Source organism: Macaca mulatta, chromosome 14 (assembly GCF_049350105.2).
Source record: "Macaca mulatta isolate MMU2019108-1 chromosome 14, T2T-MMU8v2.0, whole genome shotgun sequence".
In the NCBI taxonomy this organism is placed as follows: domain Eukaryota; kingdom Metazoa; phylum Chordata; class Mammalia; order Primates; family Cercopithecidae; genus Macaca; species Macaca mulatta.
In genome coordinates, this window is record NC_133419.1 from 7,980,347 (window position 1) to 8,004,608 (window position 24,262).

General features: G+C 51.0%; 2 protein-coding genes and 1 non-coding gene across 7 annotated transcripts in view; 1 reads left to right on the forward strand and 2 right to left on the reverse strand.

Moving 5' to 3' along the window:
* Window positions 1-6,712, forward strand: part of MRPL11 (mitochondrial ribosomal protein L11) — a 248,991-nt gene extending 242,279 nt beyond the window's left edge. The window contains exons 2-6 of one of the 4 annotated variants that reach the window (XM_077960914.1): window positions 3,708-3,905; window positions 4,278-4,373; window positions 5,094-5,187; window positions 5,272-5,431; window positions 6,419-6,712. In XM_077960914.1, coding sequence (XP_077817040.1) covers window positions 3,783-3,905; window positions 4,278-4,373; window positions 5,094-5,187; window positions 5,272-5,431; window positions 6,419-6,524 — 579 coding nt within the window. In that variant the 5' untranslated portion in view covers window positions 3,708-3,782 and the 3' untranslated portion in view covers window positions 6,525-6,712. Of the gene's footprint in view, window positions 1-3,688; window positions 3,906-4,277; window positions 4,374-5,093; window positions 5,188-5,271; window positions 5,432-5,625; window positions 5,759-6,418 lie in introns of those variants that run through there. The other 3 variants (XM_077960916.1, NM_001261127.1, XM_077960915.1) reach the window with 3 other exon arrangements.
* A 3,364-nt stretch (window positions 6,713-10,076) lies between these two features.
* On the reverse strand, window positions 10,077-10,213 carry LOC114672533 (small nucleolar RNA SNORA43). The gene has a single exon (XR_003722939.2). It is a non-coding gene; the product is annotated as a small nucleolar RNA SNORA43 (small nucleolar RNA).
* Window positions 10,214-15,957: 5,744 nt separating this feature from the next.
* Window positions 15,958-21,627, reverse strand: NPAS4 (neuronal PAS domain protein 4). 2 transcript variants are annotated; one of them, XM_001110331.4, is made up of 8 exons: window positions 21,305-21,627; window positions 20,391-20,542; window positions 20,109-20,211; window positions 19,723-19,990; window positions 19,432-19,541; window positions 18,952-19,087; window positions 17,395-18,830; window positions 15,958-16,702 (listed from the first exon to the last, which is right to left on the reverse strand). In XM_001110331.4, the coding sequence occupies exons 1-8, from the start codon at window positions 21,477-21,479 to the stop codon at window positions 16,674-16,676; spliced, it is 2,409 nt and encodes an 802-aa protein (XP_001110331.1). In that variant the 5' UTR covers window positions 21,480-21,627; the 3' UTR covers window positions 15,958-16,673. The 2 variants fall into 2 exon arrangements, with proteins under 2 accessions (XP_001110331.1, XP_028689041.1); XM_028833208.2 differs by lacking the exon at window positions 19,432-19,541.
* Window positions 21,628-24,262: the final 2,635 nt, after the last annotated feature.

The window sequence follows — 24,262 nt, forward strand, 5'->3', positions numbered from 1 at the left end:
CAGTGGCTCACACCTGTAATCCCAGCACTTTGAGAGGCCAAGGCAGGTAGATTGCAAGGTCAAGAGATCGAGATCATCCTGGCCAACATGGTGAAACCCCATCTCTACTAAAAATACAAAAATTAGCTGGGAGTGGTGGCACACGCCTGTGATCCCAGCTACTTGGGAGGCTGAGGCAGGAGAATCTCTTGAACCCAGGAGGCAGAGGTTGCAGTGAGCCGAGATCGCGCCATTGCACTCCAGCCTGGAAGACAAAGCAAGACCCTGTCTCAAAAAAAAAAAAAAAAAAAAAGAAGAAGAAGCAGAAGAAGAAGAAGACGGAATAAAAGTTGTTTGTTTTGAGACAGGGTCTCACTCTGTAACCCGGCGGGGAGTGCCATGCTGCACTCATAGCTCACTATAACCTCGAACTTCCAGGCTCAAGCAATCCTTCCACCTTGGCCTCCCAAGTAGCTTGGACTACAGGTGTGTGACACCACATTGTGGGACACCGCCCCCAATATTTCAATGTTTGTTCTTTCTATTTTACATAAGTTTCAGCTGGCTGAGAAATAAAGAGAGACAGTAAAAAGAGAGGAATTTTACAACTGGGCTGCCAGGAGTAACATCACATATCGGTAGGACCATGATGCCCACCTGAGTCTCAGACCAGCAAGTTTTTATTAAAGGTTTCAAAAGGGGAGGGGGTGTAAGAACAGGGAGTAGGTACAAAGATCACATGCTTCAAAGGGCAAAAAGCAGAACTACTAATAAGGGTCTAACAAAGATCACAGCAAAGAGCAAAAGCAGAACCACTGATAAGGGTCTATGTTCAGCGGTGCACGTATTGTCTTGATAAACATCTTAAACAAAAGAAAACAGGGTTTGAGAGCAGAGAACCAGTCTGACCACAAATTTACCAGGGCGGAGTTTTTCTCCACCCCAGTAAGCCTGAGGGCACAGCAGGAGACCAGGGCATATCTCCATCCTTATCTCAACCGCATAAGACAGACATTCCAGGCCGGGCGCGGTGGCTCAAGCCTGTAATCCCAGCACTTTGGGAGGCCGAGACGGGCGGATCACGAGGTCAGGAGATCGAGACCATCCTGGCTAACATGGTGAAACCCCGTCTCTACTAAAAAATACAAAAAACTAGCCGGGCGAGGTGGCGGGCGCCTGTAGTCCCAGCTACTCGGGAGGCTGAGGCAGGAGAATGGCGTAAACCCGGGAGGCGGAGCTTGCAGTGAGCCGAGATCGCGCCACTGCACTCCAGCCTGGGTGACAGAGCCAGACTCCGTCTCAAAAAAAAAAAAAAAAAAAAAAAAAAAAGACAGACATTCCCAGAGCAGCCGTTTATAGACCTCCCCCCAGGAATGCATTTCTTTCCCAGGGTATATTAATATTCTTTGCTAGGAAAATAATTTAGCCATCTGTCTCCTACTTGCACGTCCGTTTATAGGCTCTCTGCAAGAAGAAAAATATGGCTGTTTTTGCCCGACCCCACAGGCAGTCAGACCTTATGGTTGTCTTCCCTTGTTTCCTAAAAATCACGGTTATTCTGTTCTTTTTCAAGGTGCACTGATTTCATGTTGTTCAAACACACGTTTTACAATCAATTTGTACAGTTAACACAATTATCACAGTGGTCCTGACGTACATCCTCAGTTTACAAAGATAACGGGATTAAGAGATTAAAGTAAAGACTGGCATAAGAAATTATAAAAGCATTATTTTGGAACTGATAAATATCCATGAAATCTTCACAATTTATGTTCCTCTGCCACGGCTCCAGCTGGTCCCTCCATTTGGCGTCCCTGACTTCCCGCAACACCACCACACCCAGCTAATTTTTTATTTTATTTTATTTTTTTGGTTAGAGATGGGGTCTCAATATGTTGTCAGGAGTGGTTTCAAACTCCTGGGCTCAAGTAATCCTCCCGACTCAGCCAAATTGCTGGGATTACAGGCATGAGCCACCGCTCCCAGCTTACAATAAAAGCATTTGCCTCATGCCATTGCAAGGATTAAATAACAATGCACTTGTGCTTAGCACAGTGCCTGACATAGAGCAAGTGCTCAGAAAACAAGTTAAATGATATGCCAGGCAAGGTGTCAGAGCCCTGGAATGGGGAAATGTTTGACTTGTGGGTTGGTAAGAAGGATTTACTGACAACAGTATAGGTTTGAAAAGGAAAGTTTTTGTTTTTTGGGTTTTCTTTTTGAGACGGAGTTTCACTCTTGTTGCCCAGGCTGCAGTGCAATGGTGCCATCTTGCCTCACTGTAACCTCTGCCTCCCAGGTTCAAGTGATTATCCTGCCTCTGGCTCCTGAGTAGCTGGGATTACAGGCATGAACCACCATGCCTGGCTAATTTTGTATTTTTAGTAGAGACGGGGTTTCTCCATGTTGGTTAGGCTAGTCTTGAACTCCCGACCTCAGGTGGTCTGCCCGCCTTGGCCTCCCAAAGTGCTGGGATTACATGTGTGAGCCATCGTGCCCGGCTGGAAAGTTTTATTAGAAAGAAAGAACGCTGCAGAGGAGTGCAGAGGGATGCCTCAGCAAGAAAGAACTGACCATGCTGGTGGATTTTCCTTAGGGGGTATTTATGGACCTTAAAGAGGAAGCTTGAGGGCAATTTGGACCACACTAGCCACGTAGGTCATGATAAATGATTACATTCATAGTAATTCTGGTGCCTTAATGTCAGCAAGGGTTGCAAAGTGAGTTTTGGCATGGCATTCCCGAGTGTATAGAAATTCTAGTTGCTTATACATTTTAAGTTTAAAAGAGTCCTGGAACCAGATGCTAACATTAGATACTAGGGTAGTTTAATTACTTTTAAAGTCCTCAGGTAAGGAGTTTTAGTCTCCAGGACCTGTTCAAAGGTCGCCAGGTGATTTTTGCTCTCCTCATGATACAATAAGATGCTGGCTTATTTGACTGGTCACAGATGATGCATCGAATGTTCTGGGTCTGTTAAGCCTCACAATAGCTCAGGTTTTATCTTAATTGTACAGATAATAATAGCACATGCTGACTAGGTGCCAGGCATTGTTTTAAGCATTTTGCTAACTTAGTCCTCACAGCAATCCTAAAAGGTAGGTGCTACATATTACAATACCTGCTGTACTGGGGAGGAGACAAAGCATAAGAAACTTGATTAAGTTCACAAGCAGTGGCGCGATCCTGGCTCACTGCCACCTCCAACTCCTGGGCTCAAGCGATCCTCCCGCCTTGGCCTCCCAAAGTGCTGGGATTACAGGCGTGAGCTACCGCGCCCAGCTCAGGGTCTACACTCTTAACTGTACTGCCTTTCAACAGCATGTGAGGAACAGAGAGAGGAGAGAGAGACTCCCATTACCAATCAGGAGCTCCAGGTGTATTTCAAACCCTAGGATTATCACCGTGTGCAGCAGATGGCGCCCTGGAGCGTAGCAATAGGCCGGACCTGTACACGGAGTTAAAACTACCATACCCACAATGCTATGGGGTATCAAAGTCCAACCCTACTGGTTAGCTGTCCGAGGTAGTGCCTGTGCGCGCTCCTGTGGGAAATTGTGTACTGAGGCCATTCGGGACCTTCCTTTATCTGCATAAGACAAGTTAAAAAGTGTTTTATCCTCCTCTTATCCTCCTTGTTTTACTAGTTGGCGAGCAATAGGGCTGAAACAAGGCTGCTGTTTGTTGGCCTCACCTGCGCTAGCCTAACGTGAGGACCCTTGACCTCTGGGCCAAGATGGTGGCGCCCAGAGCTTCGCTCTTGCTGCTGCCCTGAGGTGAACTGAAGCCAGCAGCCCCGCATCATGTCGAAGCTCGGCCGGACCACCCGGGGCCTCAGGAAGCCCGAGGTCGGCGGTGTGATCCGGACCATCGTGCGGGCAGGCCTGGCCATGCCCGGGCCCCCACTAGGCCCAGTGCTGGGTCAGGTGCGGCCGTGTTGGGAACCCGACGTGGGGGTTGTCGAGGGTGGTGGAAGCTAGGACGCGGATGGACGGCGCTGGCTCTGGAACTACCGGGGCCTGGGTTCAGAGCTCGGCTCTGCTTCTCACACGCTTTACGTCCTTGTGCTGGTTACAAAGGCTCTTCCGCCTGGGCTTCCTCATCCCTTCCCAATGTGCTGTGATGAGGATAACGTGGGAAGATGCGTACAGATCTTCTGGCTCACGAAGGGGTAGTTGAATCTGGGTAGAGATAGGAACACAGAGAAGTGAAGACGAAGGAGGGAATGGACGGCGCCTCCTGGGCGGTAGGAAGCCGTCCCCTCCTCCCACCACTAACCCCCTCTGCTTCCCTCACAGAGAGGTGTTTCCATCAACCAATTTTGCAAGGAGTTCAATGAGAGGACAAAGGACATCAAAGAAGGCATTCCTCTGCCTACCAAGATTTTTGTGAAGGTGGAGTCTGGACCGATCCCTGGTTTCTTTCTCCCTCTGTTCTTCCTCATCCCTGGGGCTGGTCATCTGGGGTTTTCTCAGCTCCTGACTTGACTTCCTATTACTGGGCTCCACTTTCCCCATTTAGGACTAGACCATATTTTTTCTGAACCAGCCCCATCTTGCCATGTTGCAGTTCCTCCTTTGCCCCTCCATTTCACTGGGCCTTCCAGAGCAGAATTAGGGCAGGAATAGAGAGGACAGGGTTGTTTGTTGCAGATTTATTTTTTCTTTCTTTTTTTTTTTTTTTTTGAAATGGAGTTTTGCCCTTGTCGCCCAGGCTGGAGTGCAATGGCACTATCTCGGCTCACTGCAACCTCCTTCTCCCGGGTTCAAGCAATTCTCCTGCCTCAGCTTCCTGAGTAGCTGGGATTACAGGCGCCTGCCACCATGTCTGCTAATTTTTTGTATTTTTAGTAGAGATGGGGTTTCACCATGTTGGTCAGGCTGGTCTTGAACTCCTGTCCTCAGGTGATCCACCCACCTTTTCCTCCCAAAGTGCTGGGATTACAGGCATGAGCCACTGCGCCTGGCCCAGATTTATTTTTTTCTTGTGATTCTGTGGTCTTTTTGAGGGATGCCATAGGAAAGTGAGATGAAGGAAGCAGGGACAGGACATTAGAAGTTCCCTGGGATGGGGCAGCAGGAAGAGAGAATCTCATATTTCTTTTTTCTGTTAAGCCTGACAGGACATTTGAAATCAAGATTGGACAGCCCACTGTTTCCTACTTCTTGAAGGCAGCAGCTGGAATTGAAAAGGGGGCCCGGCAAACAGGTGAGGGTCAGGGTAGGCGTCTGAGATTCTGGGGACTCCAGAATCTCAGTAACACCTGAAGAACCACTTGTTCCTTCCTTCTAGGGAAAGAGGTGGCAGGCCTGGTGACCTTGAAGCATGTGTATGAGATTGCCTGCATCAAAGCTCAGGATGAGGCATTCGCCCTGCAGGACGTACCCCTGTCCTCTGTTGTCCGCTCCATCATCGGATCTGCCCGTTCTCTGGGCATTCGTGTGGTGAAGGAGTAAGTGTCCTGGCAGGTGCAGTGTGACGAGAGGGCCCAGAAAGCTCTGGACTCGGGCAGAGCTGAGAGGGCCCATTGCAGTGGGAAAGTCAGTTTTTAAGTCAAGGGACCCTAGATTCTAGAGGATAGGGTGGGTGTGGGAGACCACATTCATTGATTTGGAATACTCTTATTGGGCACCTGTTATGTATTAGATGTTGTTCTGCAAATGTTCTAAGAAATGGAAAGCTCTCCATGAAGGATCCAAGTGGGAGAAGTTCAGTGTCACCCGGGTCTGTCGTCCTAGACCTAGGCGAGTGGAGAATGGTTTGAGGGAAGGACCAGTGGGGAAAGATTTTTGAGCTGTGTCAGGTTCATGCTTGCTCCTGAGGCAAACAGGAGACCCCCGTTATGGGGCTTCAGATGACTTCAGGAATTGTTTCATTGAAGTAAGATGTTGGGTGGGAGAGTGTCTGGCCTAGACAATGGCTGGAACAGAGATAGCACTCAACCTTTTACTGGCTTCTTGCTGCTGTGTCACATCCCATGTCAAGGCTGACAATTGATTATTTCCCGAGAAGAGTGGGATTAAGCATGGAGCAGACACAGACTTGACTTTTCTTAAATCTTTTCTTTTATTGGGAACATGGAGATGGGTAAATCTGACCCCAGCCCTGGGACAGACATACATGCTCAGCCCCGTGACTTCATTGTACAGCATATTTTGGGGCACAGAGTACCCCAGTTAATCTGGACTGGGGTCTGGCTGACACCTCAAAGGATGAGTAGGGATTTAATAAGGGAACAAAAGATAGGGGTTTTGGGGGTTGGGAGATGGTGTCCCTGGAAAGCAAAGGTATAGAGGCTGGGAAGTCAGGGAGGGAGAAAGGGCCAGGCAAGCTGGGCTCTGAGACAGAGGCCCCTTTGAGCCCCTGCAAGACATGGGGTCCTGTGAGCTCCCACTGGTGACTCATCATGCGCCAACCATCTGTCTGTCTTCACTTGCAGCCTCAGTTCAGAAGAACTTGCAGCTTTCCAGAAGGAACGAGCCATCTTCCTGGCTGCTCAGAAGGAGGCAGATTTGGCCGCCCAGGAGGAAGCTGCCAAGAAGTGACCCTTGCCCCCCTTCTCCCAGATATCAAAGGAGGCAGCTGGGAAGGGGGCCAGTTGCAAAGGCTGTGCCCCAGGGGAGGAAGGAGGTCACACCAGTATGATGATGGTTTTCGTGACTTTGAATGATGTATTTTTGTACATTTAGCTGTATTGAGGCATCAGGCCTGAATAAACATCCTTTCTTACCCACTGTCATCTTCTATCTTGGGACCTCAGGGAAGGGGACCAGTACTGGTGGTAGCCAACATGGGCAGACATTAGGAAATTGGGGTCTTCATGCTGCTTCTCAGATGTGCAAATTGAGGTTCAGCCAAGCAAAGTAACTTGCCCAGGTCCTTTTTTTTCTTTTAAGTTATAATTTTGTTTTATTGCCCAGGTTCTGAATTGGTGCCAGAGGTAGGAATAGAACACAGGGCTTCTCATTTGAAATCCTTTGTTCTTCCCCTCCCCAGGCTGGGAACCATAGGTGCTAGGCCTGGGGTGTATTGCTTGCTTCTTCCATCAAAAATCTCTTTTATCTCCTAATGATTTGCCACCTCAGCAGAAACAGGTCCCTGTGGAGGTCTCAGCTCAGCCCCAGGCAGGGTTACTACATGGAGTGCCCAGATCCCAGGGGCTACCTCAGGCCCTTCTACTAAGCTCCTGACCCTGGCTCTGGGTCAGATGTTGGCTGAACATGAACTATTGTAGGGCTGACAGCTACAGACCACAGAAAGAGCAAAGCTTCAGCAGGTTCCTGCCTGATGCAGAAGTCCTCGGGAAGCCCTTGGCCTTTTATTTCCTCATTGTCCTTTCAGAGAAGAGAGCAGCAGTTGGGAGAGAAAGAAGTTTCGTGTTTACTGAACATCTGTTATGTGCTAGACACTTCATTTTATACTGATAAAATATGGAAAGCATAGATAAACACCTAAAAGAAAAGAAAATCCTCACGTTATCCCACCACCCAGATGAGACTTCTGCCAATGTTTGTTGTATATCTTTTCTGCTCTTTTTTTTTTCTTTGTGTATTTATGTATAATGCTTTTTGAAAAAGCAAACTGGGGTCATCCTCTATAGAGCTGTATAATGCTGTATACTTTTAACTTGGCAACTATTTAGAACATTTAAAAATTATCTTTTTTTTTTTTTTTGAGGCGGAGTCTCGCTCTGTCACCCAGGCTGCAGTGCAGTGGCCGGATCTCGGCTCACTGCAAGCTCCGCCTCCCGGGTTTACGCCATTCTCCTGCCTCAGCCTCCTGAGTAGCTGGGACTACAGGCACCCGCCACCTCGCCCGGCTAGTTTTTTGTATTTTTTTTTTTAGTAGAGACGGGGTTTCACTGTGTTAGCCAGGATGGTCTTGATCTCCTGACCTCGTGATCCGCCCTTCTCGGCCTCCCAAAGTGTTGGGATTACAGGCTTGAGCCACCGCGCCCGGCATTTTTTTTTTTTTTTTTTTTTGAGACGGAGTCTCCGTTCTGTCGCCCAGGCTGGAGTGCAGTGCATGATCTTGGCTCACTGCAAGCTCCGCCTCCCAGGTTCACGCCATTCTCCTGCCTCAGCCTCCTAAGTAGCTGGGACTACAGGCGCCTGCCACCATGCCCGGCTAATTTTTTTTGTATTTTTACTAGAGACGGGGTTTCACTGTTAGCCAGGATGGTCTCGATCTCCTGACCTCATAATCTGCCCGCCTCCGCCTCCCAAAGTGCTGGGATTACAGGTGTGAGCCACCACGCCTAGCCTAAAAATTGTCTTTCTAAAACAATTTTAAATGATGGCTTAGGTTTTTTTTTTTTTTTTTTTGTGAGATGGAGTCTGACTCTGTTACCCAGGCTGGAGTGCAGTGGCACGATCTTGGCTCACTGCAACCTCTGCCTCTCAAGTTCAAGTGATTCTCCTGTGTCAGCCTCCCAAGTAGCTGGGGTTACAGGCGCCCACCAACACACATGGCTAATTTTTGTATTTTCAGTACAGACAGGGTTTCACCATGTTGGCCAGGCTGATCTTGAACTCCTGACCTCAGGTGATTCACCCGCTTTGGCCTCCCAAAGTGCTGGGATTACAGGTGTGAGCCACCATGCCCGACCAATACTTCATTAAAAAAAAAAAAATTTTTTTAATGAATTAATTTATGTTTTTGAGACAGAGTCTTGCTCTTGTCACCCAGGCTGGAGTGCCGTGGCATGATCTCAGCTTACTGCAGCCTCTGCGTGCTGGGTTCAAGCGATTCTCCTGCCTCAGCCTCCCAAGTAGGTGGGATTACAGGCACCCACCACCACGCCTGGCTAATTTTTGTATTTTTAGTAGAGACAGGGTTTCACCATGTTGGCCAGGCTGGTCTCAAATTCCTGACCTTGTGATCTGCCTCCCTCGGCCTCCCAAAGTGCTGGGATTACAGGCGTGAGCCACCGCACCTGGCTTTTTCATTTTTAAATGTTTTAGAGACAGGGTCTTACTCTGTAACCCAGGCAGTGGTGCGGTAATAGATCACTGCAGCCTCAGGGATCCTCCAGCCTCAGTTTCCCAAGTATCTGGGACTACAGGTGCATGCCACTATGCCTGGTGAATTTTAAATTATGTTTATTTTTTATTTACTTTTATTTTATTTTATTTTTATTTTTGTTGTTGGTGGTGGTGTTTTTGGAGATGGAGTTTCGCTTTTGTCTCCAAGACAAGAAATGGCATAGTCTTGGCTCACTGCAACCTCTGCCTCCCGGGTTTAAGCGATTCTATTGCCTCAGCCTCCCAAGTAGCTGGAATTATAGGCCTGCGCCACCACACCTAGCTAATTTTTGTATTTACAGTAAAGATGGGGTTTCATCATGTTGGCCAGGCTGGTCTGAAACTCCTGACCTCAAGTAATCTTCCCAGCTTGGCATCCCAAACTGCTGGGATTACAGGCGTGAGCCACCATGTCTGACCTGTTTTATTTTTTAAAGAGACAGTATCTCACTATGTTGCCCAGGCTGGTCTCAAGCTCCTGGCCTCAAGTAATCTTCCCAGCTTGGCATCCCAAACTGCTGGGATTACAGGCGTGAGCCACCATGGCTGACCTGTTTTATTTTTTAAAGAGACAGTATCTCACTATGTTGCCCAGGCTGGTCTCAAGCTCCTGGCCTCAAATCGTCTCACCTCAGCCTCTCAAAGCACTGGGCTTATAGGCATGAGCCACTGTGCCCAACGAAGTCTCTTTCTTTCCTTCTTTCCTTCCTTCTTTCTCTCTCTTTCTTTCTTCTTTTTCTTTCCTTCCTTTTTTGAGACAGGGTCTTGCCCTGTTGCCAGGCTGGAGTGCAGTGGTGTAATCATAGCTCACCGTAGCCTCCAACTCCTGGCCTCAAGTGATTCTCTCACATCAGCCTCCCAAGTGGTTAGGGCCACAGGTACACACCACCATGCCTGGCTAATTTTTTAAATTATATTTTTCTGTAGAGATGAGTTTTCGCCATGTTGCCCAGGCTGCTCTCAAACTTGTAGGCTCAAGCGATCCTCCCACCTCGGCCTTCCAAACTGCTGGGATAACAGTCAAGAGCCATCATGAATATAATCTTGTTTAATTTTATTTTTCTTTTTTCTAAGAAATGTCAGGCTATAAACCATTCTTAGAGCTCACTGGTTTCTGAACACCAAGTGTAGAAATAGCCACTTCCTCTTTGCCCCAATATCATGGGCACAGCAGACCAACAGCATCTGCAGTGCTGGCAGGTTCCGACCGGCATCTTCAGGGTAGTCACCCACACTCAGCAAGCCAGAGACACCCAGCCTGCAGCCAGGGTGGGCATCCTTTCTTATCTTTTAAAAGTTTCTTGGCCAGGCATGGTGTTGCACACCTGTAATCCCAGCACTTTAGGAGGCCGAGGTGGGTAGATCACCTGAGGTCGGGAGTTAGATACCAGCCTGACCAACATGGTGAAACCCTGTCTCTACTAAAAAAAAAAAAAAAAAATAGCTGAGCGTGGTGGCAGACACCTATAATTCCAGCTACTCAGGAGGCTGAGGCAGGAGAATCACTTGACCCCGGGAGGCAGAGGTTGCAGTAAGCCGAGATCATGCCATTGCATTCCAGCCTGGGTGACAAGAGCGAAACTCCATCTCAAAAAAAAAAAAAAAAAGGAAAACAAAAACAAAACTTTCTTATCCATTTTTCCATCTTTTTATCACTTTTTTTTCTTTTGAGATGGAGTCTCACTCTGTCACCTAGGCTGGAGTGCAATGGCACAATCTCGGCTCACTGCAACCTCCGCCTCCCAGGTTCAAGCAATTCTCCTGCCTCAGCCTCCCGAGTAGCTGGGATTACAGGTGCCCACCACCACTCCTGGCTAATTTTTTGTATTTTTAGTAGAGACGGGATTTCACCGTGTTAGCAGGATGGTCTCAATCTCCTGACCCCGTGATCTACCCGCCTCGGCCTCCCAAAGTGCTGGGATTACTGGCGTGAGCCAACACACCCGGCTTTTTTTTTTTTTTTTTTTGGAGACAAGGTCTCACTTTTTTCACCCAGGCTGGACTGCAGTGGTGCAAGTGCAATCAAGGCTCACTGCAGCCTCGCCCTTCTGGGCTCAGGTGATCTTCCTACCTCAGCCTTTTGGGTAGCTGGGACTACAGGTGCACACCACGCCTGGCTAACTTTTTGCTTTTTTTTTTTTTTTTTCTTGTAGAGACAGGGATCCGTCTTGTTGCCCAGGCTGGTTTCAAACTCCTGGGCTCAAGCCATCCACCTGCCTCAGCCTCCCAAAGTGCTAGGATTATAGGCATGAGCCCCTGTGCCTGGCCTGTTCTTCTTTCTTATCTTTTAGGTCTTAGCTCAATGTCACCTTAGAAGAGTTTTCTGACTCCACACTCTAAATTAGCACCCCCTCCTCAGTTACTCGCTGCCACAGCACGCAAGTTCTTTCTTTCATTGCACGCACTGCATGCTCCTTTTAGAGAGTTATTTTACTTTTTGTTATGTCTCCCCACAACTTCAGTGTAAGATCTGTGAGTCCAGGGACCTTGTCTGTCTTGTTCAGTTTTCCCTAGCACCTAGCAAAGTCCTGGCACATGTAGGTGTCATAAGTGTTTATCACATGCAAAATGAGGTGCCAGAGTCAGTATTTGAGCTCAGTCTTTGTGACCCCAAAACTTCAGCCCTTTCTCATACCTTTTTGCTCCCAGGGCAGCAATCTGGTGTTGGTGGCAAGGGTGCTTGAGAGTCAGATTTGGCTTTGGCAGCCACTTTGGAAGTGCCATTGGGCAATTCCTTTCTTCTCTCTGGGCCTCAGTTTACCCATCTATTCTAAGATGCAGTATTGATGCTCCGAGCCACAGGGACCCTGCAGATAGTTCTATGTCCAGCAGGGGGCGCCATGGGCTCTCTCAACTTCCTTCTCCGCACGGGCCGACTGCCTGGCTCAGCAGTTCTGAGTGTTAGGGTGCCTTCTTGTCTACACACACTCTACCATCTCCTGTCACTGCCCCCAAATACCAAGGAGGGGTTTCTTTTTTTCTTCCATAATTTTTACTTTTTAATGTTGTGGGGCGGCCAGGCGCGGTGGCTCATGCCTGTAATCCCAGCACTTTGGGAGGCTGAGGCGGGTGGATCACGAGGTCAAGAGATTGAGATAAGCCTGGCCAATATGGTGAAACCCCGTCTTACTAAAAATAGAAAAATTAGCCGGGCGTGGTGGCATGCGCCTGGAATCCCAGCTACCCAGGAGGCTGAGGCAGGAGAATTGCTGGGACCCGGGAGGCAGAGGCTGCCATGAGCCGAGATCATGCCACTGCACTCCAGCCTGGGTGACAGAGCAAGACTCCATCTCAAAAAAAAAAAAAAAAAAAAAAAGATGGGGGCTTTTCTGTGTTTTTTGTTTGTTTGTTTGTTTGTTTTTGTTTTTTGAGACAGAGTCTCACTCTGTCACCCAGGCTGGAGTGCAATGGCACAATCTAGACTCACTGCAACCTCCGCCTAACGAATTCAAGTGATTCTCCTGCCTCAGCCTCCTGAGTAGCTGGGATTACAGGCTCACGCCACCATGCCCAGCTAATTTTTGTATTTTTATCGGAGACAGGGTTTCACCATGTTGGCCAGGCTGCTGTCGAACTCCTGACCTCAGGTGATCCACACACCTCAGCCTCCCAAAGTGCTGGGATTAAGGTGTGAGCCGCCATGCCCGGCCTATTATAGATTTAGACTTAGAGAAAAGTTGTGAAGATCCTACGAAGTTCCCACAGACCCCACAGCCATTTCCCCCGTTACCAACATCTTACACTTACATGATACATTTGTCACAATAAATGAATCAATGTTGACACAGTATTATCAACTGAAGTCCATACTTTATTCAGACTTCCTCATTACCTTTCGTCCTTTTTCTGTTCTAGTATACTACATTCTATTTCATCATTATGTTTCCTTAGGTTTCTCAGATTTTCTTTTTTGTTTTGTTTTGTTTTGTTTTTGGGGCAGGATTTTGCTCTGTTGCCCAGGTTGGAGTGCAATGGTATGACCATAGCTCATTGCAGTCTCTAACTCCTGGGCTTAAGCAATCCTTCCACATCAGCCTCTCAAGTAGACGGAACTACAGGTGCATGCCACCACGCCCACCTAATTTTTGTTTGTAGAGATTGGATCTTGCTTTGTTGCCCAGGCTGGTATTGAACTCGTGAGCTCAGGCCACCCTCCCACCTCGTCCTCCCAAAGTTCTGGGATTATAGGCATGAGCTGCCACAATTTCCTGACCAGACTTTCCCTTTTTTTTTTTTAATGACCCCAGGGAGGTTTTTATTTTTTTTTTATTTTTTTTTTTTTGAGACGGAGTCTTGATCTGTTGCCCGGGCTGGAGTGCAGCGGCCGGATCTCAGCTCACTGCAAGCTCCACCTCCGGGTTTACACCATTCTCCTGCCTCAGCCTCCCGAGTAGCTGGGACTACAGGCGCCCGCCACCTGGCCCGGCTAGCTTTTTGTTTTTTTTTTTTTTTTAGTAGAGACGGGGTTTCACCATGTTAGCCAGGATGGTCTCAATCTCCTGACCTCGTGATCCGCCCGTCTCGGCCTCCCAAAGTGCTGGGATTACAGGCTTGAGCCACCGCACCCGGCCCCCCACCAGGGAGGTTTTTAGATGGGACTCCAGTGTGTGTCCTGAGCTCATGGCCACTTAAGATTCCCTCTGGGGAACTTGGGAACACATTTTTGTGGTAGAAACTGATGACTCTAATGAAATCCTTTGATCTTCAGAAGTGTCCTCTCAGCCAGGTGGGGTACTGTGCACCTGTAATCCCAGCACTTTGGGAGGATGAGTCAGGAGGATCTCTTAAGCCCAGGAGTTTGAGTCCAGCCTGGGCACTATAGTGAACCTTGTCTGAAAAGGAAGAATGAAAGAATGAAAGAACAAAGAATAAAGAAAAAAGAAAGAAGGAAAGAAAGAAAGAAAGAAAGAGCTAATGAAAGAAAGAAGTTTCTTTCAATAAATGTGAGACCCTGTCTAAAATGAAGAAGAGAAAGAAAGAGAGAGAGAAAGAGAGAGAAAGAGAGAAAGATAGAAAGAAAGAAAGAGAGAGAGAGAAAGAGAGAGAGAGATAAAGAAAGAAAAAGAAAGAAAGAAGAAAGAAAAAAACAGATTCCTTTCAAGAAGACACTTTGAGCGTGCTTGCTATGTGCCAGTCCTGTGCTCTGTGCCAGGGTCCTCCTGGGGATGACAGTCCAGTTATTTTGTCCAAGTTGGAGAACAGATGCACAAGGAAGGCAGAGGGCAAAACTCCACTCTCCTGTTCCACTCAAGGACCTGTCCAAGGTGGAAAAATAGTGACAGGTCCCCAGGAGTGTCCTCCTTCCCATGGGACCCTCAGAAAGGGCATGGCCCCAGAACTGGAGGATTTGGAATGAAAGGAGTCTTAGGGTCTTTCTCAGGTTTGCACCCTCAGTTCCTGGAACCCAGCCTCAGTACTTCACCGGGGAAAGATTGGGGCCTGGAGTTTCCTTCCTTTCCCTGAGAAAGAAACATGCTCTCAAGCATTTGAGGTCACCATTGCCTTCTAATTCAATTTAATAACTTAAGTCAATTCTGTGCTTCTCCGCTTATAAATGGACACTATCAGGTTCTAACAGCGTCTTTGGGAGATAAGTACCATGTTTGTCAGCTTCACTTCACTTGTGGAGAAACTGAACCTCAAGTCCCATTTGGCAAATAATTGGTGGAGGTGAGATTTGAATCCAGGGTTCGCTCTGTCGCCCAGGCTGGAGTACAGTGGTGCAGTCTTGGCTCGCTGCAACCTCCGCCTCCCAGGCTCAAGAGATCCTCCAGCCTCCAGCTCTCATGTAGCTGGGACTGCACGTGTGCACCACACCCAGCTAATATTTGTATTTTTTGTAAAAATGGGATTTCACCAGGTTTCCCAGGCTGATCTCAAACTCCTGTGTTCAAGTAATCTTCCTGCCTTGGCCTCCCAAAGTGCTGGGATTACAAGTGTGAGCCACTGTGCCCAGCCCATCTCAGTTTCATTTGCCCCTCACCCTACCCAGTGGCTGTTTGGGCTTCAAGCTTGGAGGAAAACAGCATTTTTGGAAACTTTTGTCTCTTGACTTACTGAGTTATAAGTAAGTTATAAGTTCTCAGCTCTACTTTACAGACTTGGAGAAGCAAAAGGAGGGGGTTTCTTACCCCACACTTGGGAGAAAGGACCCTGCTCCAGCCCACATTTGCCCTTCTTGAGTAATCTGGGATGAGATGATTTGGGATGGGTGGTGGTTCACTGGCTCTTCCAGCAGAGGAAACAGCCCAGGGCTGGGATGTAGATGCTCTGGGTACGTTGCCCACCCACCCATGCCTCTCACCAACTGTGGGAACAAATAACTTTTCACCTGTGGTCCTCAGTTTCTTCATCAGTGAGATGGGCTAATATGCCTGCCCAGAGGCATTGTTGCAGCAAAAAGAGATGTAAAAGTGTGTGTCAGCTGAAAGCCCTGTGCAAGGATAACAGATGTGGTTACAATTTCCAATGGGTCGATCCAGGGCCCCACAAGGAAGTTGCTTCCCTGAAGGCCAGGTGAAGAAAGAACTTGTGAGCAGAAGCTTCAAACCCATGTCCAGAACCAACATCAAGTTGAATCCTCTTGTCCACCCCTAGGCCCTCTGTTTCCTCCCACACCACGAGCACTGCAAGCCTGGCACAGAGAGGAGATGCCGATATTCTCTAGTACGGGGTTTGGCCAAGCACCTTGAGGGCAAGACATAACATCTGTTTTAGCCCTAAACTTTCCAGCTTCTAGCACAGTATGGGCCATACAATGTACATGTGGATGTTGAGTGAAAGAATGAATGAATGAGTGAATGAATGAATGAATGAATGAATTCACAAGTGGACGAAGAAATGCTGGGGCCACAAACAGGTCCAGCTTTTACCTCCTGGCCCCCAGGCTCCCATCCAAGCCTCCCAAACTTATCCTCCACCCTTCCTTTTACACAGTAGTGCATGAAACCAGAGGTACCAAAAAGGCAAACTGGACTTTATTATAAAGTTGGCTACAAAGTCACCGCAGCACCACGAGGTGGCCATCTGGGCAGGCCCAGGCAGTCTGGCGGCCGGGTGAGTCCCGCACCAGGTACACGCACTCGTGCAAGCACACGTGTGACGGCAGGTCTGCCTTCCTCCATCGGAAAGGAACGTAGCGTCTCTTCGCACCCCCCACCCCAGGCGCGGGGCGCAAAAGTCACAGGAAGGGCCGCCAGGGCGGCAGAGTCCATCGGAATTGAAATCCCGTTACTGGTGTGTAGAGAATTCTACGTGGGTGTCAAGAGCCCCTCAGGGCACGGGCTGGCCCGGGTGGGCCTTGCCTTTCCCCCACCAAGGCCTAGGGGTGGCTTGGCCCCTAGGAGTGGAGAACTGGCCCAGGCCAATGGGGCAAGGCGGCGGGGAAGTGAGACTCCCCCATTCTCCGCTTGAAATCCCATTCAAGGAAACTCACTACGAGTGAATACAGATTGAAATGGAAACTGGGATCGCTCGAAGTCTCTGATTTTAAAAAGAAGCTCCCCTCCCTTGCCCTCCCACCTCCCCCCCCCAAATCCTGCAGGGCCTGGGGAATCATATATATCCCCCTCTGGCCCCCAGAATCCCCCCAACAGTCCCGGGGGGGTGGAGAGCGGCTCCACGTCTTGATGACAATATGCCATACTTGACGACGTTAAGTCACAGACTTATTCAAAACGTTGGTTCCCCTCCACTTCCATCTGCAGAGAGACAGAGAGAGAGAGAACACAATCAGCTAGGCCAATAAGGACAGAGGATCCTGGGGCTGAGAATGTGTTGGTATTAATGTGGGCTTCAAAGATGTTGGCTCAATGATGAAACGATGGCCAGAGGCTCAGCAGATTAGGGGGCAATTTGGATGGATGGAGTGAAACCGTGGCTGTAGTTTAGGAAGGATGGGGCTGTAACCAGGGAGCTACCTCAATGGAGTCAGGGGCTGAGCCTCATCTTTCTTTTACCAACTTCTATAAACTCTTGCTCTGTATCCCTTTCAGGGAGCTAGGATACTATGATGGAGCTCTAGTTCCTCTTCCATAAGTTTGTTGTGTGCCCTAAGGAAAGTTTCTTTAACTCTGGGACCTTGATTATTTCCATCTGTAAAGTGGGGTAGTGAAGACTGACCTAGGACTCTTATGGAGTTAAGCACAAGCCCTTCCTTAAGGATTCTCTACCACTCTATCCCACAGCCTCAGCCCCTGCCATGTCTACTTGTTCAAACTTTCATATTAAGCCTTTCATTTTTTCCTATCCCCACTGCTACTCTCTGCAGCCGTGGATGTCATCCCCTTAATAAAATCAAGGTACAGAGAGGGGGAATTGATTTACCTAATTCTACCCAGCATTTCATTGGCAGGAGAGGGATTTGAGTTCTTGGACCTTTTGGCTGACTCACCTTCATGGAAGCTGTCTTGAACTTGGCTCTGGAGTTGATGCAACTCATCAGTAAACCCATCATAGGGGAATGCTGAGACACCTGTCTCAAAGGCGGTTTCATATGTGGCCAGGTCCTCCAGGAAGCTGTGGTCTTCTGGGGACAGGTTGTTGCAAGGCGATGGGGCCCCTCCTGGGCCCTCTGCCTCAGGATCCCCTGAGCCCCATTCCTCACTGGGGTCTGGGGTAGAGAGATCCATGAAGATGTCTTCCACGGGCGTCTCTTCCAGGAACATGTTATCAGGGTCAGCCAGGAAGTCCAGCTCCTGGCATTTCCAGGGCTTCAGGTCCAGGCTGAGCACAGGGGGGCCTGCCCCTGACAGGGACAGGTTGGAGTCTAGGGGCTCCAGTCCTCCAAGTGGCTCTAGTCCACCAGTGCCAGCCTCAGCTGAGAAGGGTCTGTCCATGCCCTGAGCCAATTGGCTAATCTGCTGGATGAGACGGTCTATCTCGTTCTGCTCCTTTTCAGAGTAGTGGAAGAAACTCTGCTTGACTGGAGAGGCCTCAGGTGTGAGCAGGCCTTCGGGCACCAGGGGGACATCCACAGAGAGGGGGCCCCGGAGCTGGGCTAGGGCCAAGAGCGTGCAGTCCCCATTACCAGGGCTGCTAGGACTTGGGGGCAACTTCTCATAGAGAAAACTGCATCCCTCCTGGGCAAAGTAAGTCTTGGTAGGATTGGGACTCAGTTGCTCTGGGAAGGTTTGGCTGGGGCTGTCCAGGTGTGCTTGGAATGCTGTGCTGGGAGGAGTCAGCTGTTCATGGGCAGGGCTGCCCAGAGGCTCTGGGAAGGTGGCTGTGCTGGGAAGCAGCTGGTCTGGGAAGGTGGAGGTGCAGGGAGTCAACTGGTCTTCATAGCTTCTGACTGAGGTTTCAGTCAACTGGCCTTGCAGTGGGCTAGTTAGTGGATCTGGGAAGGTTGCACTGCTGGGCGTCAACTGATCAGAGAAGGTCGCTGTGCTTGGAGTCAGCTGTTCTTGAAGAGTGCTGGATGGGGTGGGCAAGTGGGTCTGGAAGGGCTCATGGAGGCTGAAGAGGAAGGCACAGCCTCCTGGCTGATGGGGCGTGTACGGTGGAGTGCACACAAGATCCTTGCTCAGTTCTGCTTGGAGAGAAGGCTCAGGCCCAGAAGGGAATGTCAGGTAACTGAAGTCCAGTTCTTTGGAGGGTCGGGGAAGCTCTTCTGATGCAGAGACAACACTCAGTTCAGGAGCACTGGGGAAGCTGGTGCTTCTGGGAGCCCCCAGGGCTGTGGTGAAGAGTGGGTTAGTGCTGGGGCACTGTTCCTGGGAAAGAATGTTTTCAGGGAATGAGGGCAGCATGGTCGGAGCGCCCAGGACATAAGCTGCCTGGGTATCTTCAGAGTTCAACTGCTGGCGGAGGCTCCAGGCTTCCATGTCACTGGAGAGGAGAGAAGAGGCAGCTGGTAAGGGTCTGATGTCCATTTCCAGAGCAGTTCCCTGATTTGTATCTCCTCCATGCCGACCTCAGCTGCCCCCTAGGCCCCTGGCTTGTGGCTTACCTGATTGGGTAGTTATTGGCAGTAATGGGGCCCTCTGGACCTTCTGAGTATAATAGGCAGTAAATCCATGCCCAGCCTCCAGTCTTGGCCTGTAACCTCACCACCATCTCTGCCTGAATATCTCCACTCTCAGCCACTGGGGAGAAAGAAGATGCAGAGTTAGGATGCCCACCAGGCAACTCTACCTACTCCCTGCCCTTGGTCACCTCTCCACTGAATTGAGATAGCCATGACATCCTCTCTTCTGACTACCCTCACCTGCACCACTCAGCTCTCTACCTTGACCTCACCACTCAAAGTCCCCCAGTTCTGATTCGATTATTGCCTTGAATCCTCACCCTCATATTCACCCTATAGCGTCCAAAACTGTTGGCCTCTGTTATCTCCCCAGCATCACTCTTGACTACAGCTCATCTTTGTCTGGTCTCCCATGCCCTTTCCCAGCTTGCTATCTTGTCCCCAGCCTCTCTGGACACTCACACAGGCGGTAGTGTTGAGCAGAAGCGTGGGCCAGGTCCTCGGGGTGCAGCAGTCCATACCATGATTTACAAAGCAGTTCACTGCGCTCAAAGCCCAGGTAGATTAGGACACTGGGAAAGTGGAAAGGGTGAGGTCAGCTTTCTGTTTTCCTTGCTTGATACCCATGCATCTCACTCCCTCCCAGATCCTCTGCCCCCTTAAACCCCATCCTCCCTGCCCCTGACTCCAGAATCTAGGGTTCCTTCATCTCTGGCCTGCCTTCCTCTTGGAATCTGAACACTCCAGGCTTACCTCTCAGAGATGTCCAGTAGGGCCAGGTCTTTAGCATGACGACTCTGGAACATGGCCAGGAAGAGTGAGGCAGGGCCAGGGCCAGGGCCAGGGCCAGGGCGGGGTCTTGGCTCCAATGGGGCACAGAAAGCTGTGAACACGGGGTTTCCTGCCCAGTAGGCCCCAGGTGGGTGAGCATGGAATCGGCCTCGAATAAGCACCAGTTTGTTGCCTGCACTCTGGCGCCTGAGAGACTTGGAGGTGTTGAAGCGGCAGCGGAAGAGGCGATCTAGATAGGAGAAGAGAAAAACAGATAAGAGGGTGAGTGGCTGAGAGAGACAGTGGATAGTGGGAAGAAGGGCAGCAGGTGGGAAACTGGACTCAGGAAGGGAGAAAGGAGTCCTTACCAGTGTCCAGGGCAGAGGGCAGGGTGAGTTGCTGGCGCACAGTGAGGTGGTCAGCTGGGTCAATGATGTCGTAGATGCTGTCACCCTGGGCAACCAGGTCCACCTGGAGGAAGGAAAAGAAGAGATGACCATTAGTGAGAACAGCAGAAGCCAATCTTTGATCTATAGTGTCTAGTAGGGTATAACCTCTTCCTCCATAGTAATTCCCAGTTCCTCAGGAGTGGAAGGCTCATGGCACCCCCTCCATGCCCAGCCTCAGCTGAAAGGGCCCTCAGCACTCACCATGGAGTGGCCCAGATGCTCGCTCACACTCTCAGACAGGTACAGCAATTTCCCCTCGGCTGTGAACACAAGCAGAAAGCCGGGTAGGGCCGCTACGATGTCCTCAAGTTCTTGAGCTGAGAGAAGCCCCGTGGGGCCCGCCAGAGGAGTGCCTGTAGGGCGAGAAGACGTGGTGAGTCAGGAGTAAGACTGGGAGCCAAAGCAGAAGTGAAGAAGGCATGGTCTGAGTTTCAGATAATCCAGAGGAATTTCTCGTGGACCTGCCTCTGCAAACACCTGTTGACCCGCTGCCCGCACCTCTTGGCCGGGGAACCTGTTGCTGTATCTCCTCCATAGCCCACAAGCCCTGGACTTCTAAACCGGGGTCGGCTACTCCTCGCCTCTGAATTTCAGAACCGCGGACAGAGCTCCAAAGTGGCTCTGATTTCAGAACCGTGGACAGAGCTCCGAAGCGGGCTGTGGGATCAGCACCGTGGACAGCGCCACACACGGCAGATGCAGCCGTCAGCACCATGGGCAGTGCCCCCGAAGGCGATCCCTTTCAGCACCGCGGACAGTGGCTATGTTCCCCTAGGCTCAGGCAGCTCCATCCCTGCAACTTCCCGGGTTTCCCTCCCCAGCTCCCGGAGCGCCTCTGCACTGGCGGGCACCGAGGCAGCTCTGTCCTGGCTCTTCTCCTCTCATAATCTGGTGTTAGGGACATCGACCAGGCTCTCTAACTCTCATTCAGAACTAAGGTGAGGTCTGGAGGGAGCTCAGGAGGAAAAGTAGATAGTCCCGCATCTCCCGAGTCCCAAATCTCCCCAGCTCGCCAGCACGCTGCCCTAGACATGCGGCAGCCCCAGTGGGTTCCCTCAGTTCCAGGGTCTCCGGCACCTGGCAGCTCGGATCTGCGGTAGCCCCAGCATGCTCACCTCCAGCGAAGAAGACACCCTTGCGAGTGTAGATGCAGGCGAGGCTCATGATGTGCAGGTAGGACAGCCGGACCTTGTCCGCTTCGGCCAGCGGCAGCAGCTCCTTGAGGTTCCGGATCTCGGCGTTGATCTGGTCCCGGCGCGCCTTGGAGGCGCCCTTGGTGGAGCGGTACATGACCGGCGGCTGCGGAGCTCCAGCTCGGGCGCCCGAGCACCTGCGCTCCCGTCCCGACGCACCGGCGGCGGCTTCCTCCTCCGTGCTTCCCCTTCTCTCGCTCAGGCTCGTTCTCTGCTCTCCTGGGCTCCGCTCGGCTGCGCTGCCCCCCTTGCCTGCCTCACGCCGCCTTATATAGCTCCTGCCAGGCGTGGGGGGCTCGTTTTAGAGCGGGGGGGCGGGAGAGCGGGAGGCTGGGCTAAGCAAGCTGCAGCGGGAGCCGCTGACTGGGGAGGGGGGCTCCTCCTCCCGCCCGGCTTCCGACGTCATCTCATGACGTAGAATGAGAGCGGGAGGGGGGCGGGCGAGGGGGGAGCAGGAGGCTGCGGAGGGGGCCGAGCCTGGAGGGAGCTGAGCGGAGAGGCAGGCGCTGCGTTAGGAAAGCTTGAATGGGGTGTGGGGACCCTGGCGTCCGAACGCGTACAGTTGAGGGAAGCGACAGGGCCAGGGTTAGGGTGGCCTGAAGCCCCCGGCAGGAGTTTGCAGAGGGCAGAGAGGGGCCGGCACTGACACTAATTTTTCTGAGGAGTTGAGTGAATGGGGAGGAATAAGACTGTCTACAAATCCCCCTCGTTACTTGACAAACAAGGTCACGTTCACATGCAGGGAAGGAGGACTTTCCTTGGCCTCCGTGGGACAGGTCACAGCTGGGGTTCCTCTCTGGGGACTACTTAACCTGGGATTCCCTTGGCCATTTTCAAAGAAAAAATCCCCACCCCCGCTTCCCAAATTGGGACTTAGCGGCTAATCAGGGGATGTTCGTGGGGGTCTAAGTCCCTAGGATGGGTGGAAAGGGAGTCCGGTGGGAAAGGGACCAGCTGAATTTGGCGTTGATCCTGTTTTCCCACAGCCAGGAATAGAAACCAACACCAGCGCTGTAGTCTGCAGTGATTCTTGGTTTCCCTCTCAGCTAATTAATCTTACTGACAGGGGAAACTGAGGCAGGGACGCGGGACACGGCGAGGACCTGGGTCTGCACTTAGGCATCCCTTCCCCCCGTTGCCGGCCCCCAAGCGAGCGCTTCCCCCCGCCCTGCTGCCAGCCTTGGTCTCCTCGCGGGCCGGGGGCGGGGGCGGGGCCGGGGGAATCCCAGCTCCATATTAGGACAGGAATCCTCCGGCGGCTGCCGCGGCTGCGGCGGCGGCGGGCGGGGCCTCGCTGCCTCCGCACCGCTCCGGAGGGCTCCCCGCCCTGCCTAGGCGGGCAAGATGGGGGAGCAGCCGAGAAGCAAAGGGACAGCGCTGGACCCTCTATGACCCCTGCACCTACCAGGGACCCTGTATTTTCTCCAGGTTCCCTCCACCGCCTCCACATTTGCGGCGCTAGGGCTGCTGGCTCTGCCTCTCCACCTTCAACTCTCCACTCCCCACCTTCGTTTCTTTTTTCTCTTAGCGTGTTTGTTGGTCGGCTCAGCTTAGTGCCTTGACCCCTGAAGCTTCCCCTTTCCTTCTTCTCCATATCCTGTCACCTTTGCTTTATCCCCACCCCCCACGCCCGCTTTTTTCTCTTTTCACCACAGATTATTGTTCTCTACAGGGGCAAGGAGGTGCCGTTCTTACCCCGGGATTCAATAATGCAAGAAGCAAGTGGGCTAGGGAATGTTCTTATCTGAAATCTCGTTTGATGGAGTAGCTGTGTGCGCATGGAATCGCTTAAGAGGCTGGAAATGAGGCCACTTAAAAATTAGAGGGTGGGACTGGGAATTCCCAGTCACACAGGAAGCATGGAGATTAACTTTGACATCAAAAAGAACAGCTTGGGGCCAGGGAACTCCCCACTCCTCATGGAAAGGGGGGATAGCAACAGAGGTAGAGTGGGAGGAGAGGCAGCTGAGAAGAATTATGTCTTAGAAGAGGGGTACAAGGTGTAGAGACCCTATTCTTGTGTCATGCATTTTGGCAGAGGTTGGGGCCATCCTGTGGTCAGTGTCGCAACTGAGGTGGAGGGAATGATGTCCGTGTGTCTGTCTGCCACAGTCTCTAACCCTATTGATCTGGATGACAGAGAGATGATTCCTCCTGGACATGGGTCTGTGTTGCTTCTTTCATCTCAATCTGACCTCTAATGTACCTACCCACCCCTTTCTCAAGCTTCCATTTCAACAACCCTTGATCTTTGGATCCCCTTCCGTATGAAATTCCAGGGGGGTTGTTCCTGTGTTCTTCACCCACTGATGATAAAGCTGCCTGTGAGGCATTCTGAGTGTCCCTCTCCACGATAAGAGGAGTCTACTGGCTGGGTCCCATGGCTTCCAGCAATCTGAGCGAATCTGCAGTGAAGGAATGGGGCGCCGACCGCTGTCCGTGGTGCTGAAAGAGCCACCGGGGAAGTCAGGCTACGATTTGCCGGGGACATCGAAGTAGGGCTTTGGGTACCCACAGGCCTCAGAGTGAGCCTCCCCTTTGACTGTCCCCTTATTTTCTGTGAATGAATATGGGGGTTTTGCAGGGAGCCAAGATTTCTGGGCTCTAGGGGTGAAGTAAGCAAGGGAGGAGAACTGGGCTCAAGGGAAGAGCCCCTGGCATTTTCCAGAAGAATGGAATGGGAAGAAGCACTTTGGAAGGAAAGAAGGGTCTAGAAAGGGACAAGGGAGGGGGTAGAGAAGGGCTCATCCTAGTTCGCCCACTCTGATTCAAGTTGAGAAGCTCTGTATGCCCCGATGTCTCCTCTCCCTAGGCCAGCTCCCACTCCCCTTGCCTCCCACCTCCGTGAAGCTATTTTTAACCGTGCAGAACCAAAAATAG

What these genes read in the sequence shown, in the direction of transcription:
- NPAS4 (XM_001110331.4), bottom strand. Translation starts at nt 21,479, where the DNA reads ATGTACCGCTCCACCAAGGGCGCCTCCAAGGCGCGCCGGGACCAGATC. An exon ending in CTACTGGACATCTCTGAGAG is followed by an intron (nt 19,542 to 19,722) that starts GTAAGCCTGGAG and finishes CCACTTTCCCAG; the next exon opens with TGTCCTAATCTACCTGGGCT. An exon ending in TCAAGACAGCTTCCATGAAG is followed by an intron (nt 16,703 to 17,394) that starts GTGAGTCAGCCA and finishes GTCTCTCTGCAG; the next exon opens with ATGGAAGTGGAGGGGAACCA.